General features: G+C 42.3%; 1 protein-coding gene across 1 annotated transcript in view; it reads left to right on the plus strand.

Annotated features, from left to right (window-relative positions):
- The first annotated feature begins 787 nt into the window (after nt 1–787).
- Nucleotides 788–15,689, plus strand: part of LOC136874578 (membrane-bound alkaline phosphatase-like) — a 76,534-nt gene continuing 61,632 nt past the window's right edge. Inside the window, exon 1 of the mRNA XM_068227859.1 lies at nt 788–878. Coding sequence (XP_068083960.1) covers nt 788–878 — 91 coding nt within the window. The remainder of the gene's footprint in view (nt 879–15,689) is intronic.

Raw genomic sequence — 15,689 nt, forward strand, 5'->3', positions numbered from 1 at the left:
CCGATACGACCCAAGAAATAGATCTCATGAAATTTTGCTGATAGGTAAGGAAGGTAGGTATCCTTCAGTGTGGAGCAAAGAGTTCAATATCCAGCAGTTTTCAAGTTTTAGAAGGACAGAAAATGAGACAAACAAACAGACAAACAGACACCAAATCTAAAAATTATGCAGATGGTCATTATTACACCTGAAATGGATAACTGTACGGAAATTTCGCCAAAATAGTCAATGTACAGACACGCGGTTGTTACGATTTTATTTATATAGAAGAAGATTTTTCTTGGATAGGAGTGTTACAATGACCACCTTCGTCTAGACTCAGTGGTTAGTGATGGCTCTGACGAATGAGCACCAAAACTTAACTAAATTGGTAATTGTGACAGTTTGAGTTAAGCCCCCTGATTAAAGGTAGGTTATCGGAGTGACTTTCGGGAAAAAGGAACTACATCGAGTACATCACACAAGGTCATTGTAACCTGGGGTCGAAGCCCTCAGGTTGTGTTTCCCACATCTCAACAGCTGTGGAGTGAGGTGTAAGTCTTTTACAAGGATTACAAGTCATGAAAACGTGGTTGTAGTGAAACTGACCTAATTGAGGCTTAGCATGGAGTGATTAAGTAAAATGCTACTTCATCACTCACTGTGATAACAAGTGCTTCACGCGTGACCAGCTAATTACCGTATGGTACCTTCAATTAACTGAATCGTAAACTATCGCTCCTCGTTGTGGGTAATAGAGCATTAAATGACAGGACATTCTCAAAACGGTGAACAAGTCAGCATCGCAATGGAGACAACATTCCTGATAGGCTGCGCTCTCCTGGCTCTGGTGGGTAGCGTACTGACTGCGCCGCAACTCCGTTACCTTAAGGAGTTCGGTAAGAGTATTACAGAGTTGTATTTATGGTAAAACTAAGAAAAGCATATTTCCCACTTAACGACAGACGTCATCCACCTTCTTCAGTTAGTCTACAGCACAAGGTCTCCAACAAAGTGAAATAACCACACTGCATATAATAATAATAATAATAATAATAATAATAATAATAATAATAATAATAATAATAATAATAATAATAATAATAAAATTAAACACGTAGTACAGGAAATCAAAAAAGGAGTTTGGAAAGTGAATCGCAATCCAAGGAGAGGAAATCTTAACCCTGAGATTTGGCGATGATATTGTTATTTTATATGAGACTGTAGAAAATCTCGAGAAGTTGCTGAATGGTACGGACGGAGTCTTGGGTAAGGAGTACAAGTTTAAAATAAATAAGTCGAATGAAGGCAGGTGAATATTTTAGGGAATGAAGTCTTAAAGGGAGTAGAGTATTAGTGACACTTAGGTGGTAAAATAATGACGGCAGAAGTAAGCAAGATATAAAATGCAGACTAGCACAAGCAAGGAAGAGATAGATAGATAGATAGATAGATAGATAGATAGATAGATAGATAGATAGATATGGTTTATTTTAAGTGGCAAAGTTAGGGACACGTGTCCCTGTCTTACACTTAACCAGTGAAATACATAAATAACATAAAAATATATAAAATACTGAATAAATGAAAAACGAGACTGAAACAAATTACTATGGTACTATGCTATCCTGCTGTACATAAAAATAACTATTATAATATACAATATAAAATAACATTTTGCTTCCTACGAAGAAATTAACATACAACGAATTGAAAAATGAAAAACCTACAACCTGTTTTCCAGTCATTGACCGGGTCAGGGATGTGATGAATGAAACATATATAGGCTGTTATTACAATGGGGTCGCCACTCCCAAGGTGATTTATTAATGAGTGATAAATGCTATGAAATGATCATGGAGAGTGTTGCTGGAATGAAAGATGACAGGAAAAACCGGAGTACCCGGAGAAAAACCTGTCCCGCCTCCACTTTGTCCAGCACAAATCTCACATGGAATGACCGGGATTTGGACCACGGTATCCAGCGGCGAGAGGCCGACGCGCTGCCGTCTGAGCCACGGAGGCTATACATACAACGAATTATTCAATAATAATAATAATAATAATAATAATAATAATAATAATAATAATAATAATAATAATAATAATAATAATAATATAGATAAACCTACTAATATTTACAATTAATTTTCCAATTCCAGAAATATATCACATTGGCGAATGTTACAGTTTTCGTGTGTTTACTGTGGATGAAAAACATTGCAAAATGGGGATAGGGATAAGGATAAATATGCAGGAAACCACAGCTGAGTACTTTCTAACACTATTGAATAATAATAATAATAATAATAATAATAATAATAATAATAATAATAATAGTCTAATAATAATAATTAGAAGAAGAAAAACCACGAGAAGAAAACGAAGAAGAATAAGAAGGACCATGTGGAGGAGAAGAAGAAGAAGACTGTAGCACTAGGAGCTCGATTCATAGAGATATTTTGAACACATACTTTTAAATCTTCCGTGGTTTGATATCCCTCTGACCTCCTGCGGAAGGAAGTTCCATACACGGCTGGCCACAACAGTGAAGGAATTGTTGTAGGTTGAGGATTTATGCTTAGGAATAGCACTAGGTTTACCGCAGCGGTCCAAATGACCGTTTTCAGTTTTGTTTTCTCTATCACTCTCGTTATACGGTTAGAACATGCAAACCCTTCCGTGGCTTTTAACGATATTTAGTGTACTTTTCGGTACATAGCTTCAAAAACCCGTAACTCCTCTCTAGTTAGCGCTATGAGGTCATATACCTACTTTTACCGGGCGGTCATTTTGACCGGTATTGCAGTAGCTACCAACACCAAACCGACTTTTGTGGCATTCATTTAGAACGGGATATCACTAACAAGCTGTTACAGTGTACTTTATTACCGTAGTATAGGATAGAACTTATTGTTGTGCTGCGATGGGACAGCTGATGGCTCTTTTCAAACATGATACTTATACACTGACAGGAAAATATAGTCAGTATTAGTTCAGTAATGAAAGGTATGGAATCGTAACGAGCAGTCAATTGTCGTGTTCACTCGTTACAAACATTCAAACTAGATTTCCCGATTGTAATTCCCTCGAAGAAGCATGTTCTCGCGTAGTCTGCAAATGGATGCAGAAATTCTGAAGCATAAGCACATAATTTCCCCATCACAATCAAGCGATGAAGCTGGGACTGATTTAGACCTTGATAATTGCGAAGACCTGTATAACTTGACAAACGGAAATAGTTCGGATAGTGATTCTAGTTGCGTCGAGCCTGCAGAATTTGCACGTGAACATGAAATCACACAGCAGCCTTTGACCTCAAAGGTTTGGGAACTACCCGCCAAATGGTGATGCACGCACACTAGCAAAGCAGCTGATGACAAAGGTAAGACTATTTGAAGTTAGTCATTTTGTATTTACGTAATTCTGTGCCAGTGTAAGTAAGTTTGGTATTACATTTTTCAGGTGAAGGAAACACTAAGGAAGATAATTACATTACTAGCAAGGAGCACGATATCAACTACAGAAGGCCGAGCATACGCTGTGGTATGTCAACATATGGGCGTGGTCAGCATATGACAGTCGGCGAGGAAGAAGTCGCTTAGGATGGAAAAGTGCGGACTCTTGTCGATCTACAAAGCCTGCCAGGACGTCGAGGACAGTAAAATATACTGAGGGAAGTCCGAGGTCTAACAGGACATGCAAAACTCCACATTGAAGGAACTTGTGCCGCTACAGCTTGTCGTATTTTTATTGACGAATCCAAGCAGTGCCACATCGAATGATATACTGAGGTTGGAGCCCGCGAAGTACTGAACAATCCTGAACGGACACTTTCTTTGGAAGAATTGGAAACTGTCATTGGTATTTTATACGCACGCGGAACTTATGGAGCTGACAAGAACGTTCTCGATCTGTGGTCACAAAAGTGAGGTCCTGGAATTTTCTCCCAAACTGTGGCACGAAACCGATTCCTGGATATCATGAGGTTTCTTCGATTCGATGACAAATCTACCAGCAGCGATCACCTGAAAATTGATAGATTGGCGCTTGTACCTGTTGTGCGGGACAAATTTATATCTAATTTTACTATTTGCTTCAGACCAAGTGAGAACATTACCGTGGATGAACACCTCTTTCCATCGAATACTAGATGCCCATTTATGCAGTATATGGACAATAAACCAGAAATGTTTGGTATGAAATTTTGGTTGGCTGTGGATGTGGAAGTCAAGTATGTTGTAAACGGTTTTTCTACTTTGGAAAAGATGAAACGCCACCCACTGATCAGACCCTAAGTGAATACGTAGTATTGCGTCTTGCTGAGTTTTTCATAAATCAGGGAAGAAGTGTACAAAGGGAACAAGATAATTGAAATGTGTGCAATCCCTAAAACAATTGGTCTGTTGTTAATTTCACTTCAAAGGTGACCAAGCAAAGTGTGTGTGTGTTCAGTGCGAAAAATAAGTTAAAAAGCAGAAAGTGACATTCATGCACATATGTATATAATGTAAGGTAAAGTGTGTAAGAACATTCTGCCTTACTAGTGTACTTATTTTTTTTTTTTATTCATAATAGTGTTTACAAGTCATACATGATAATAATTAAATTATGGTCTATGATGTTTTTATACTAAATACGAACCTTTTTCAGACATCAATATCCTCAAGAAACGAATACCTGCCACTGTCGGTCAAAATGACCGCTTCGGTAAAAGTAGATAGAAAGAATGTTTGGTAATCCTAGTAATAGCGAGCAATGCCGAGCTCAGCGCTCTGGTGTTTTTATCACGATGTTCAGAAAGGCTATGAAATCGTTCATACAGGTAATATGGGGATTGTAAGGTAAGGATTCGGTGCAATGAAGTCAGGGTATGCAGCTTGTGTCTGTCTTCAAGGCGTAGCCATCCGAGGTCAACGTAAGACTGGGTAACATGATCTGAAAATTTCAGATTACATATAAATCTTACACAGGCATTCTGTGCACGTGTAGTTTATCTCGAAGCTCGGTTTTCACATCTTTGTAAACTACGTCACAATAATAGAATATTGGAAGAATGAAGGTTTCAACTAGTTTCTTCTTTAAACTGAACGGAAAAGCAAATTTGAAATTGTTTAATGTGTGCAACGTAGCAAAAACTCGTCTACTCACAGATATTATCTGATCCGTCCCCGAGAGGTGCTGGTCAATGGTTAATCCGAGATTTTTTACGCTCTTGCAAAAGGGCAAAGCTTGATTTTGAAGTTGTAAGTCAGGGATGGAAATGCCGTAATTACTGGAAATAAGTCTTGGGTGGGCAATTACTATAGTTTGGAACTTTTTGGGGTCCAAAATAAGTCCATGCTGGGAAGACCATTTACTTATGGCCTCTAGATCCATGTTAATTTGCTCGATTGCTGTCGAAACGTCTGTTGGTTTTGGTTGGATGTACAATTGTACGTCGTCAGCATAGATGTGACGTTTACCATGTGTCAGCTGTTTAGCCAGGTCGTTGATATAGACAGAAAATAGCAAAGGAGCAAGGGTTGGCCCTTGTGGGACACCTCTTTTTACATATTGCCACGAAGAAAATGCACCTTTATTGGTGACACGTTGTTGACGTTCGTGTAAATAAGCTCCCAACCATCTCAGAGTACTGTAGGAGAACCCTAGATGATAAAGTTTGGATAGGAGCAACTCATGGTCTACAGAGTCAAATGCTTTGCTGAAATCCAATAATACTAGGATAGTGAGTTTTTGCTCATCAGTAGCCCTGTCTTATATCGTCAGTCACGCTTAGTAAGGCAGTACATGTACTGTGATTGCGTCGGAAACCTGACTGGTTTAGGTCTAATATGTCGTGGTCGTTGAGATAGTTGGTGATTTGATTATGCACAATGTGTTCGAGTCCCTTGGCTACTATTGACAGTATATTTATAGGTCTGTAGTCACTGTTTAGTCTAGGAGATTTTGTCTTCGGTAAAGGATGCACCAGGGCCATTTTTCAGACAGTTGGAAATACACTATTTTGAAGGGAGGAATTGTATATGAATGTCAATACTGGAATAATAGCGTCGATAATTTTCTTTAGCATTATAATACATATATTGTCCACCCCTGTGGATTTAGTTTTAATTCGCATGACTGCCGCTTTCACTTGAAGTGGTGAGACATAACTAAAATAAAATTTGTCTCTGCCTACGGGTGGTGTGTTTAATTTGCACACAAAAGATTTTCTTTTGCTTCTTCGTTTAATTGTACATGGGAGGATACGAAGTGATTATTCAATTTATCAAGAGAAACTTCCAAATCGTCTACCTTGTCCGGTTTATTTAATCCAAAATGGCGGATTGACTTCCATAAAGTAGCGGGTTTTACGTCAGGTTTTATAACGGCATGGGCGTACCGTATTCGAGCGTTTCTTACTGTCTGAGTCGTTTTATTACGTAGTCTTTTGTAATAGATAAAGTTTTCCTCTGTCGGGTAATGTTTATATTTCCTATGAGCTGCATCCCGCTTAGCCATCATTGCCCTAATATCATCATTTAGCCACGGGGAGAGTCTTTTACAGATCCGTGCTGTTCGTATAGGGGCATGTTTGTCAAAAATATGTAATATCATGTTATTGAAAGTGGTGACCATGTCGTCAATATTAGTTTTATGAGTTATCTCCTGCCACGGCATCGAAAAAGCGTCTTCCAATAATTTTTCATTGTTAATACGGCTATAGTCTCGGTAAGTCACGTACTTAGGTTTTTTGTTTGTGGCATTGCAGTGCGTAAGACATAAAGATGATGTCATGGGCTGACAGTCCGGGAGCAGATGTATGGCCGTGATGTAATACTCTATCGGGGTTGTTCGTTACTATTAGGTCCAGTAGTGTGTGTGAAGTTTTAGTGTGGTGAGTGGGAGAAAGTGGGAGGACCGCCATGCTGCATGCCTGAAACGTATTCAATAGAAGGGTGGCTTCGGAAGAATCTGGATCTAGAAGGTTTGTATTGAAATCTCCCATCATTATAAAATGTTCGTACAAAGGTAACAGTCTGTTAATATCAGTCTCTAAGTCATTCAGACGGCGAGCTTTAGGCGGTTTGTATACAACACCTACCAAGCATTTCACAGTAGCGACCTGTATCTCTATGAACATGTACTCAGATTTACGCTCGTACTGTTGAGGCGACTGACAGATAATTTGAGGTTTCAAGCGCGAAGAGACAAAAGCACGGACCCCACCTCCCCCTTTGCCAAGTCTGTCATTCCTCAGAAGGCAGTAGCCAGGTAATTCCAGATTCTTAGCTTGATGTTTGACTTTCAACCAATTTTCACTGTATAAGATGATATCAAAGGACAGTGGGATGAAAATCGCTTTTAGTTCATCTATACGAGTTTGAGAAACTAAACTCTGGGCATTAAGGTGACATATGTGAAGTACGCTTATATGTCTATTTAGGGCTGACTGGAGAATGTGTGTTGTAGCTTCAAGGGGTGGGGTTCTGGTCAATGGACTAGCAGGTAGACAGGTTGCAGGGATGGGTGGGGAAGGGGAAGTGTGACAAGGAAACGTATTGCTATGGTCAGAGGGATTACTGCTGTTAGTGGTATGCATTGCCATTTGCTAAAATGAAAACTAACTATAACTATAGAAGTAGAACACAGCATGCTAATACATCCAATGAATAATCAGCAATTTACGTATTTTATATAGCTAAATTGTCTATAATAATAATAATAATAATAATAATAATAATAATAATAATAATAATAATAACGTGCAACAGCAGATTAGGCGTACAGAATAACTCGAGCAGGAGCTTTTCTACGTAGTGTTGATGTTAGATCTATGTAGACGTAAATACGGGGGCCTGGCTTAAATTAGAACCAGTTAGGAAAATGATTAAAGAGTAAGTCAATCGACAGATGGTAGGATAAGAAGACAGATAAGCTAATAGATATTTAGATCAATTAATACGGTAAATGGATGGATAGGTAGATAGACAGATGATGGATAGATAGATAGATAGATAGATAGATAGATAGATAGATCGATATATAGATAGATAGATAGATAGATAGATAGATAGATAGATAGATAGATAGATAGATAGATAGATAGATAGATTAGATAGATAGATAGATAGATAGATAGATAGATAGATAGATAGATAGATAGATAGATAGATAGATAGATAGATAGATAGATATTCTTAAACTAAATAAAAAGCTTCTCGGCTGTGACTTACGGTAAAGGATGGGAGTAGATTCACATTGTCAAGTGATAAAGCAGCACTGCAACAGAACCTTATGCCATAGGAAGTTTCCTTAAGAAAAAGTAATTGCATCTTCGAACATTGATATAGGAATCAGAAAGATGATTCTGAAACTTTCGTCTGGAGCACGGCATTTTAGTGAAACATGGACGATAACTAGCTCAGAAAGTAAAAAAAATATAAGCCTTTGAAATGTGGTGTTACTAAAGAATGAGGTTGAAATGGATAGATCGATAGGATACATCTTAAGACACCCAAGACTTGTTAAGCTGGTTCTTGAAGGAAGTATAGGCGGTAAGAATGGTAGGGGTAGACCAAGGTATGAATATGGCAAGCAGATTAGATCAGAAATAGGATGCAGCATTTCCGTAGAAATTAAAAGTTCAGCACAGGATAGGTTGGCGTGGAGACCTGCATCAAACCAGTTTATGAGATGATGACTCAAACAATGTAATAATAACAATGATAAAAATAACGATAATAATAGTGCTAGTAAAATTTATTTCTTCTTTCGGGCCGATGACATTAGATGTTACGCCTCTTTAAACATCAAGCATCATCTTTCTTATCAAAAATAAGGTTCGTAGAAGGAAACGATAGTTTAATTTCATTGATTGTAAATATTAAAAACATTTAAGCACTTTTGGCTTTTCCAATCGTGAAATTACCCGCGTTTCACTCCAGTGTAGCAGTGGGCTCATCAGTTGTAATGCTACACCTTACTAAGACGCTCGCGGCTAATGCACCATTGCAAGCTTCCTATGTAGCACAATACAGTGACGGTGCACTAGGGAAAGCATGTGCCTCCACTTGTATAAATGCCGGCCTCGGCATTTCACGACTGAAATGGCTAAAGAGCTTAAATGTTTTATCATATTTCTTATTTCATTCTTTCTTTCTTTCTTTCTTTCTTTCTTTCTTTCTTTGTTTCTTTCTTTTTTTATCCATTTACCGTCCAGGGTTGGTTTTTTCCTTGGACTCAGTGGCGGATACCATCCGTACCGCCTCAAGGACAGTGTCCTGCAGTGTGAGATTTTGGACCTGGGGATACACCTGGGAAGGAAGACCAGTAACTTGCCCAGACGGCCTCACCTGATATGCTGAACAGGGGCCTTGTAGAGGAATGGGAAGATTCGAGGGGGCAGGCAAGAACGAGGTAACAAAGCGGCCCTGGCCTCAAGTTAGTTAACATCGCGACATTTGACTGGAGGAGAAGGAAACTCACGGAAAACACTTTCGATAATGGTTGAGGTGAGAATCGAACCCAACTCTACTGAGTTGTCCTCCAAGACTGAGTGGAACCCGTTCCACCTCACGTACTACTTTTCTAATCTTTTCAAATTCCATGGTAGACCCGTGAATTGAACCCGGGTCTCCGTGGGTGACAGCTAATCCCACTAACCACTATACCACAGATGAAGGCGGCCTATATTAATAGTAATAATAATAACCAACACGGTCATCGATGTTTACCTGCAGTAATTTAAAGATGCGAAGACCCAGCCAACTTGCTTCGAGGAGGTGGAAAGCGACCGGCAGGCGTTGGGGATCACTCATGAACATATCCAAGAACGCAAGCCACTCAGAAGGAAACTAAAAGACTACCAGGGATTTCAAGAAAGCCGGGAAGGAAAAGAAAGACGTGACAGATGTTGATGGAAGAAATAAAAGAGCAACACCGTCAACGAACGTAGGAGCACTGGGGAAACATCAAATCCCTCAGAAAACAGCTGAAATAAGGTGTTGCTCAGTAGGCCGACATGAACAGAGAAAGAATAATAATAATTTTGACTCAGAACCAAAAACAACAATTCCCTGGTATGCTAACGTCAAGGAAGACCCGGAAGAATTTGGCCTACGACGAGATGACGCACTCAAACGAGATTTTTTCAGAACAAGCTTCGTGAATTTTGGGACTTGCTGGTATTTCAATTGGACAAGTGCAAAGTGGTCGGATGAACGCCGTGCTCGACAGAGCACTCTAGTTAAAACCGAAAGGACCAATCGAAAACTGAGTGAACGCCAGAATGTGTAACGAAACTTATCACCGTCTCTAGTTGGCCGATTATCGAATTATAAAGTGTTACACACTCTCTACAACTTCAAAGATTCTCCGTATATTCTTACCGTCTGCCTACTTCGCCGCTCGACTGGTGCTACTCCTACGTACGTCGTCGTCATGCTCGCCCGGCCCAACACCAACTGTGCTACTCTCCGTTCCCTTCAGCCCGCCGCTACGTCACTATGACCTACACTTCTAGACTTGCCTCACCACACTCTGTTCTCGTAAATTATGGACTTTTTTTTTTTCGGGGGGGCCCCCGAAGCCCGCTCCCCCCGCGTGACCAACGACTCAATCTACATGGCCTACGGCATGCTATTATTTCTAAGAAGAAGAAAGAGATAGCAGGGAAGAGTGGGAAGTGATACAAGGAGTATCTGCCTGTTTCCATGTCAGACACGCTACCAGGCGAGATTGTATTAGGTATATGGTGTTGAAGTATGGTATTGAAGGGTCAGGGAAAAACCACATAGGCAGAAAGAAGAAAGAGCCTACATGTAAAACCTGACATCTTGTGATAGCACATGCAAGGATGTGGGCTGGAAAAAGACCAGAGGTTGTGTTAGTTAGGAACAGGTAACATGCACAATACATAAACCAATTCCTTGCCATTCCATCACCTGGGGATCAGTCCGTCTGGGCACTGCTATGACTAGCACGGTCCTTGCCGGCTGCGGAGCCATGCGTCGAGTACCACTAGGGCCTGTCGCACGACTCCACCTCCTTGGGGTACCTCGTACCCAGTCTCCGATCCCGGAGAATGAGGCCAAGCCCGCCGAGGCGGGGGCCTCCTGGAAGGGGGTGGGTCATGGCGCCGGGCCTCCTTCCTCTCTGCCCGCGCCATGGCCCGGTAGACAGGGCAACTGCGATGGGAGGCCGGGTGGCCCCCCGAGCAGTTGGCGCACACCGGCGCGTCTCTAAGTGTTGCGCAGGCCGTGTAGTAGTGATCACCACCACAGCGGTTGCACCTCACCTCGAGCCCACAGCTGACCTGGCGGTGGCCCCACCTCAGACAGCGGAAACACTGCAAGAGCTGCTGAGGGGGACGTTTCACTCTCACCTGACTGCCGCTACCCGCTGAGGTCCTCTCCTGATTGGCTCCTCGGTTGACTGCTACCCTGGGAGCAGTCCTGGGTTGCGGCTTGGCGGTCCTCTCCTGGTGAGCCAGCGTCGCCTTCTGTTTCCTGGTGCGGCGTCGTCTTCTTCTTCTTCCCGGGGGTTGCTTCTCGGCGGAGGAAGAGGCCTCGTCCTGGTGACCCTCCTCCCGGCCTGGTGACCCCAGGGTGGCTGATGGCTCCGCTGCGTCGCCATCTTCTTCTTTCCCCTGGCTGGCGGCGGCGTCGGTCGGTCCCAAGGGTTGCTTCTCGGCTGGGGAAGAGGCCTCGCCCTGGTGGCCCTCCTCCCGGCCTGGTGACCCCGGGGTAGCTGGCGGCTCCTCTGCGTCGCCATCTTCTTCTTTCTCCTGGCTGGCGGCGGCGGTGGCGTCGGTCGGTGCTAACACTCGACTGCGTTCCCAGTCCTGGGGGGCGCACATCGAGGTCTGCAACTCGACAGACGTGCAGGCAGGCTGGACTTGGGCAGCAGTCTCAGTACGCCAGGGGGCGTCCTTCTCCACCGCTGTGCTGCTTTCCACCATCACGGGCGCGTTCCTGGTTTGCGCCCGGGTAACAGGCCCTTCCTGGTAGGCCTGCGTCTGCGACCACTTCGCCCTGGTTGTCGCCTTGTTGGTCTGCGTGTACTTCGTAGAGTACAGCTTTCCAACTGGAGTCGCGCCGTCGCGGCGCTCGGGAGCGCCGCCGTCGTCCTCGGTCGTTGGCTCCGTCTGCGAGGCTGCCTCCTGGTAGCCCGAGACGTCCAGGTGCTCCCTGAGTCCTGGAACTGCTGGGACGCGCGCTCCTCGTAGACCCTGAAGCTGGCTGCGTCGTTAGGGCGGATGATGATCGCCCAGGAAGCAACCATAATGCCGATGATCGGCAGGAGTGGCTCTCCGATGAACTCCGCAGTCGCATTCAGGTGGTCGAAGACGCGCAGCGTCCCCTGGTAGTCGCTTTCCCCCGGCCGGTTGAACACCACCAGTCCCGGGCGTTCATAGCTGGGGACATCCGCCGTGTCGAGCGCGTCCAGCAGCTTCTCGACGGCTCCCTGGTAGTCGTAGTCGACCAGTCTCACTGGTAGGGTCGGCTTCTCCATCTTGGTCCTCCTGTAAGATAACCTGAAACAGAAGAAAGAGCGAGCGAGCACTGAGAAGTGCTACAGCTCAGACAATGCTCCTTCGAAAATGTACTAATAAGTACAAGTGCCTGGCTGATACTTGAAAAGTACAGAGCGCCTGGCAAGGAGAGAGAGAGCGCAGCGAGAGGCACGTATGTCCTTTCACTACGGCAGTCAGCTCGTCCTTATTATGGACTTGCCCTGCCACGAGTATATAAGCCTGCTCCTGTATCTGATCGCCGGTCAGATATTCATCAGTATATTTTAGAGTGGACAGAGAGAGAGAGAGAGACTGCGACGCTACACCAGCGGCTGTTCCGTTGCGTTGTTTTGAAATTTATTTTGCCATGCTACTTTGACAACTCTACAGACTGCTGGGTGAGCAAAAATCATAATACCTATTTATACTCGTGTTTCCATACAAAATTTAAAAGACTTGACGGTTTACGAGTGCACGCCCTTCAGGCTATGAATTCAAGCTGGAAAACAGCAGACTCTTTTTTCAAGTTGTGACCGACATTTTGGTGATGAAACTTTATCATTAAGAACTAATTTGTTTTGGTAGCGAAATGTATACGTGCATAATTGACTTTATTACGATTAAAGCAGCTGGAAAGATTCCTCCTTCCCCTCCCTTCCCTGCTTTGTCTATCACTAACCCATATATATTCTTTTTCTCGCTCTTCGAATACTTATTCAGCTATTCCTAGGTTATTCGTATTATTCTTTCTTTGCCCCTGGTGGGTTTGGGATAATGTTTTATTGGGGGCCTTTGTTCACTTGTATAATTATTTTGTACTTCTTAGCCTTTTTATTAACTTGACAAAGATCGTCCTTGGTGTGTATCATGGAGTTTGTGAAGCTCCTTAGGATCACTTATGCAAATCTGGTCACCCCATTTGATCTCGTTTGATTCTGTCTACTTTATGCCATTCTCAAACTGTGGACATTTTATGATCCTATTTTATAACTTTACGTGTTACTGTTATTGGAAAGTTCATAAAATATAATCTTGTTAAAATCGATTTTCTCTTTGCTAAGCTTAGCCCCATGTTCCCCTTTTCTCGAACTTTTTTTTTTTTGCTTCTTTATATTCTGTACCTACCACGGACAAACCACTGGTTTTGGTCTGGCAACATTTCAATGACTCTGTTCGTTAATATTGCATGGTTTCGGGAATCAGTGAGTGGATTGCGAAACTCCATGTCTTTCCGTGTTCTTGCATATTTCCACCAGTTTTTGGTATTCTTTCTAACAGTGAGACAGTCTGATTACGGTCGAGGCGATGTTTTAATATTGATTTTTGGTGGATAAAAGTACGTAATATTTCTATATATTTGCAACTATTCCTTCCCCTTGGTGCTGCTTCTTATTCCTTATATTATGTGATGTTCAGTTTTACAAACCGTACTAACTGCAACTACACGCCTCAAAAGAAAGAATGAATGAAGGAAAGAAGTGATGAAAGAAAGAAATAATGATATAAAAATTTATCTTATCCACCAAATTAATATAGATGAATATTTTAAAGATATAAAGATAAACTAACATGTCATAAACTGGCGGACAGCAAAGCAGCAGCGAGTCATAATATAATACCAGGGTTGTGGTATATCCACGGCAGCTACCGTTTTCCTTACATCTGCACAGTACAAGGATATATATCATATGTAGTGTACAACTTGATCCTCATATTTACGGGGACACAGCACGAGATAATCCTGCCTAAGGTAGGTACCACAAACAGGCCACTAGACTTCATTAGCGCGTCAGCATTCGTGCAGAGGTGGGAATTGGGAAAGTACCGGAAATACTCGAACACCTGTCATACTCACCGGACTTGTAACCGTGTGACTTTGACTTCATCTCCACAGGGAAAGAACCATAAGGCAGGAGCAAGTTTGGAACACGAGATGATATTACCAATGCTGTTAAAATGAGGTTGGAAACTCATACATGGTGAGGCGACTGTTAGCATTGTCGGGATCGTCTTGTGGACAGTCTAAGGAACTATTTTAATGGTTTGCCGTAATGGTCACCTTATTTCCATAAAAAAGTGTAGGACCAGGATTTCACGGATGGCAAATTCTTCGCTTTATGTCCAGTTATTGTTTGAGGCAACAGTCTATATACTGGTTTGATGCAGCTCTCCACTATAACCTATCCTATGCTAACATTTTCATTTCTACGTTACAACTGCATCCTACATCTGTTCTAATCTGCTTTACGAGTCATATCCATACCTTGGTCTACCCCTAACGTTCTTGCCGCCTAGACTTCCATCAAAACCAATTCCACAAGTCCTGCGTATCTTAAGATGTGTCCTATTATTCTATCCCTTCTTCTCACCAAATTTAGCCAAATCGATCTCCCCTGACCAATTCGATTCAGTACCTCTTAACTCATGATTCGATCTATACATTTCACCTTCAGCATTCTTCTGAAACACCACATTTTAAAAGCTTCTATTTTCGTTGTTTCTGAGTCAGTTATCGTCCATGTTTCACTTCCATAGAATGCCACGCTCTAGACGAAAGACTTCAGAGATATCTTCCTAATTCCTATATCAGTGAGCAAATTTCATTTCACAAGAAAGGTCTCGTTTGCTTGTGCTAGTCTGCATTTTATGTTATCCTTACTTCATCCATCGTTAGTTATTTTACTACCCAAGTAACAAAATTTATCCACTTCCTTTAAGACTTCATTTCCTAATCCAATATTTTCTGCATCACCTGACTTCGTTCGACTGCACTCCGTTACCTTTGTTTTGGACTTATTTATTTTAATCTTGTACACCTTACCTAAGGCTCTGTCCATACCATTCAGTAGTTTCTCCAGATCATCTGAAGCCTCAGACGAAATAACAATAACCGGGCGAGTTGGCCATGCGGTTAGGGGCACGCAGGTGTGAGCTCGCATCCGGGAGATAGTGTGTTCGAACCCCACTGTCGGTAACCCTGAAGATGTTTTTACGTGGTTTCCCAGGTTTAACACCAGTCAAATGCTGGCGCTGTACCTTCATTAAGGCCACGGCCGCTTCCTTCCCATTCCTAGGCGTTTCCTCTCCCATTGTCGCCATAAGACGTATCTGTGTCTGTGCGACGCAAAGTAAATAGGAAGAAAAAAATATCATCAACAAATTTCAGGTTTCGATTTCCTCTCCTTGGATTTTAATCCCCTTCCCCTATTCC

Source organism: Anabrus simplex, chromosome 5, assembly GCF_040414725.1.
Source record: "Anabrus simplex isolate iqAnaSimp1 chromosome 5, ASM4041472v1, whole genome shotgun sequence".
NCBI classification, from domain to species: domain Eukaryota; kingdom Metazoa; phylum Arthropoda; class Insecta; order Orthoptera; family Tettigoniidae; genus Anabrus; species Anabrus simplex.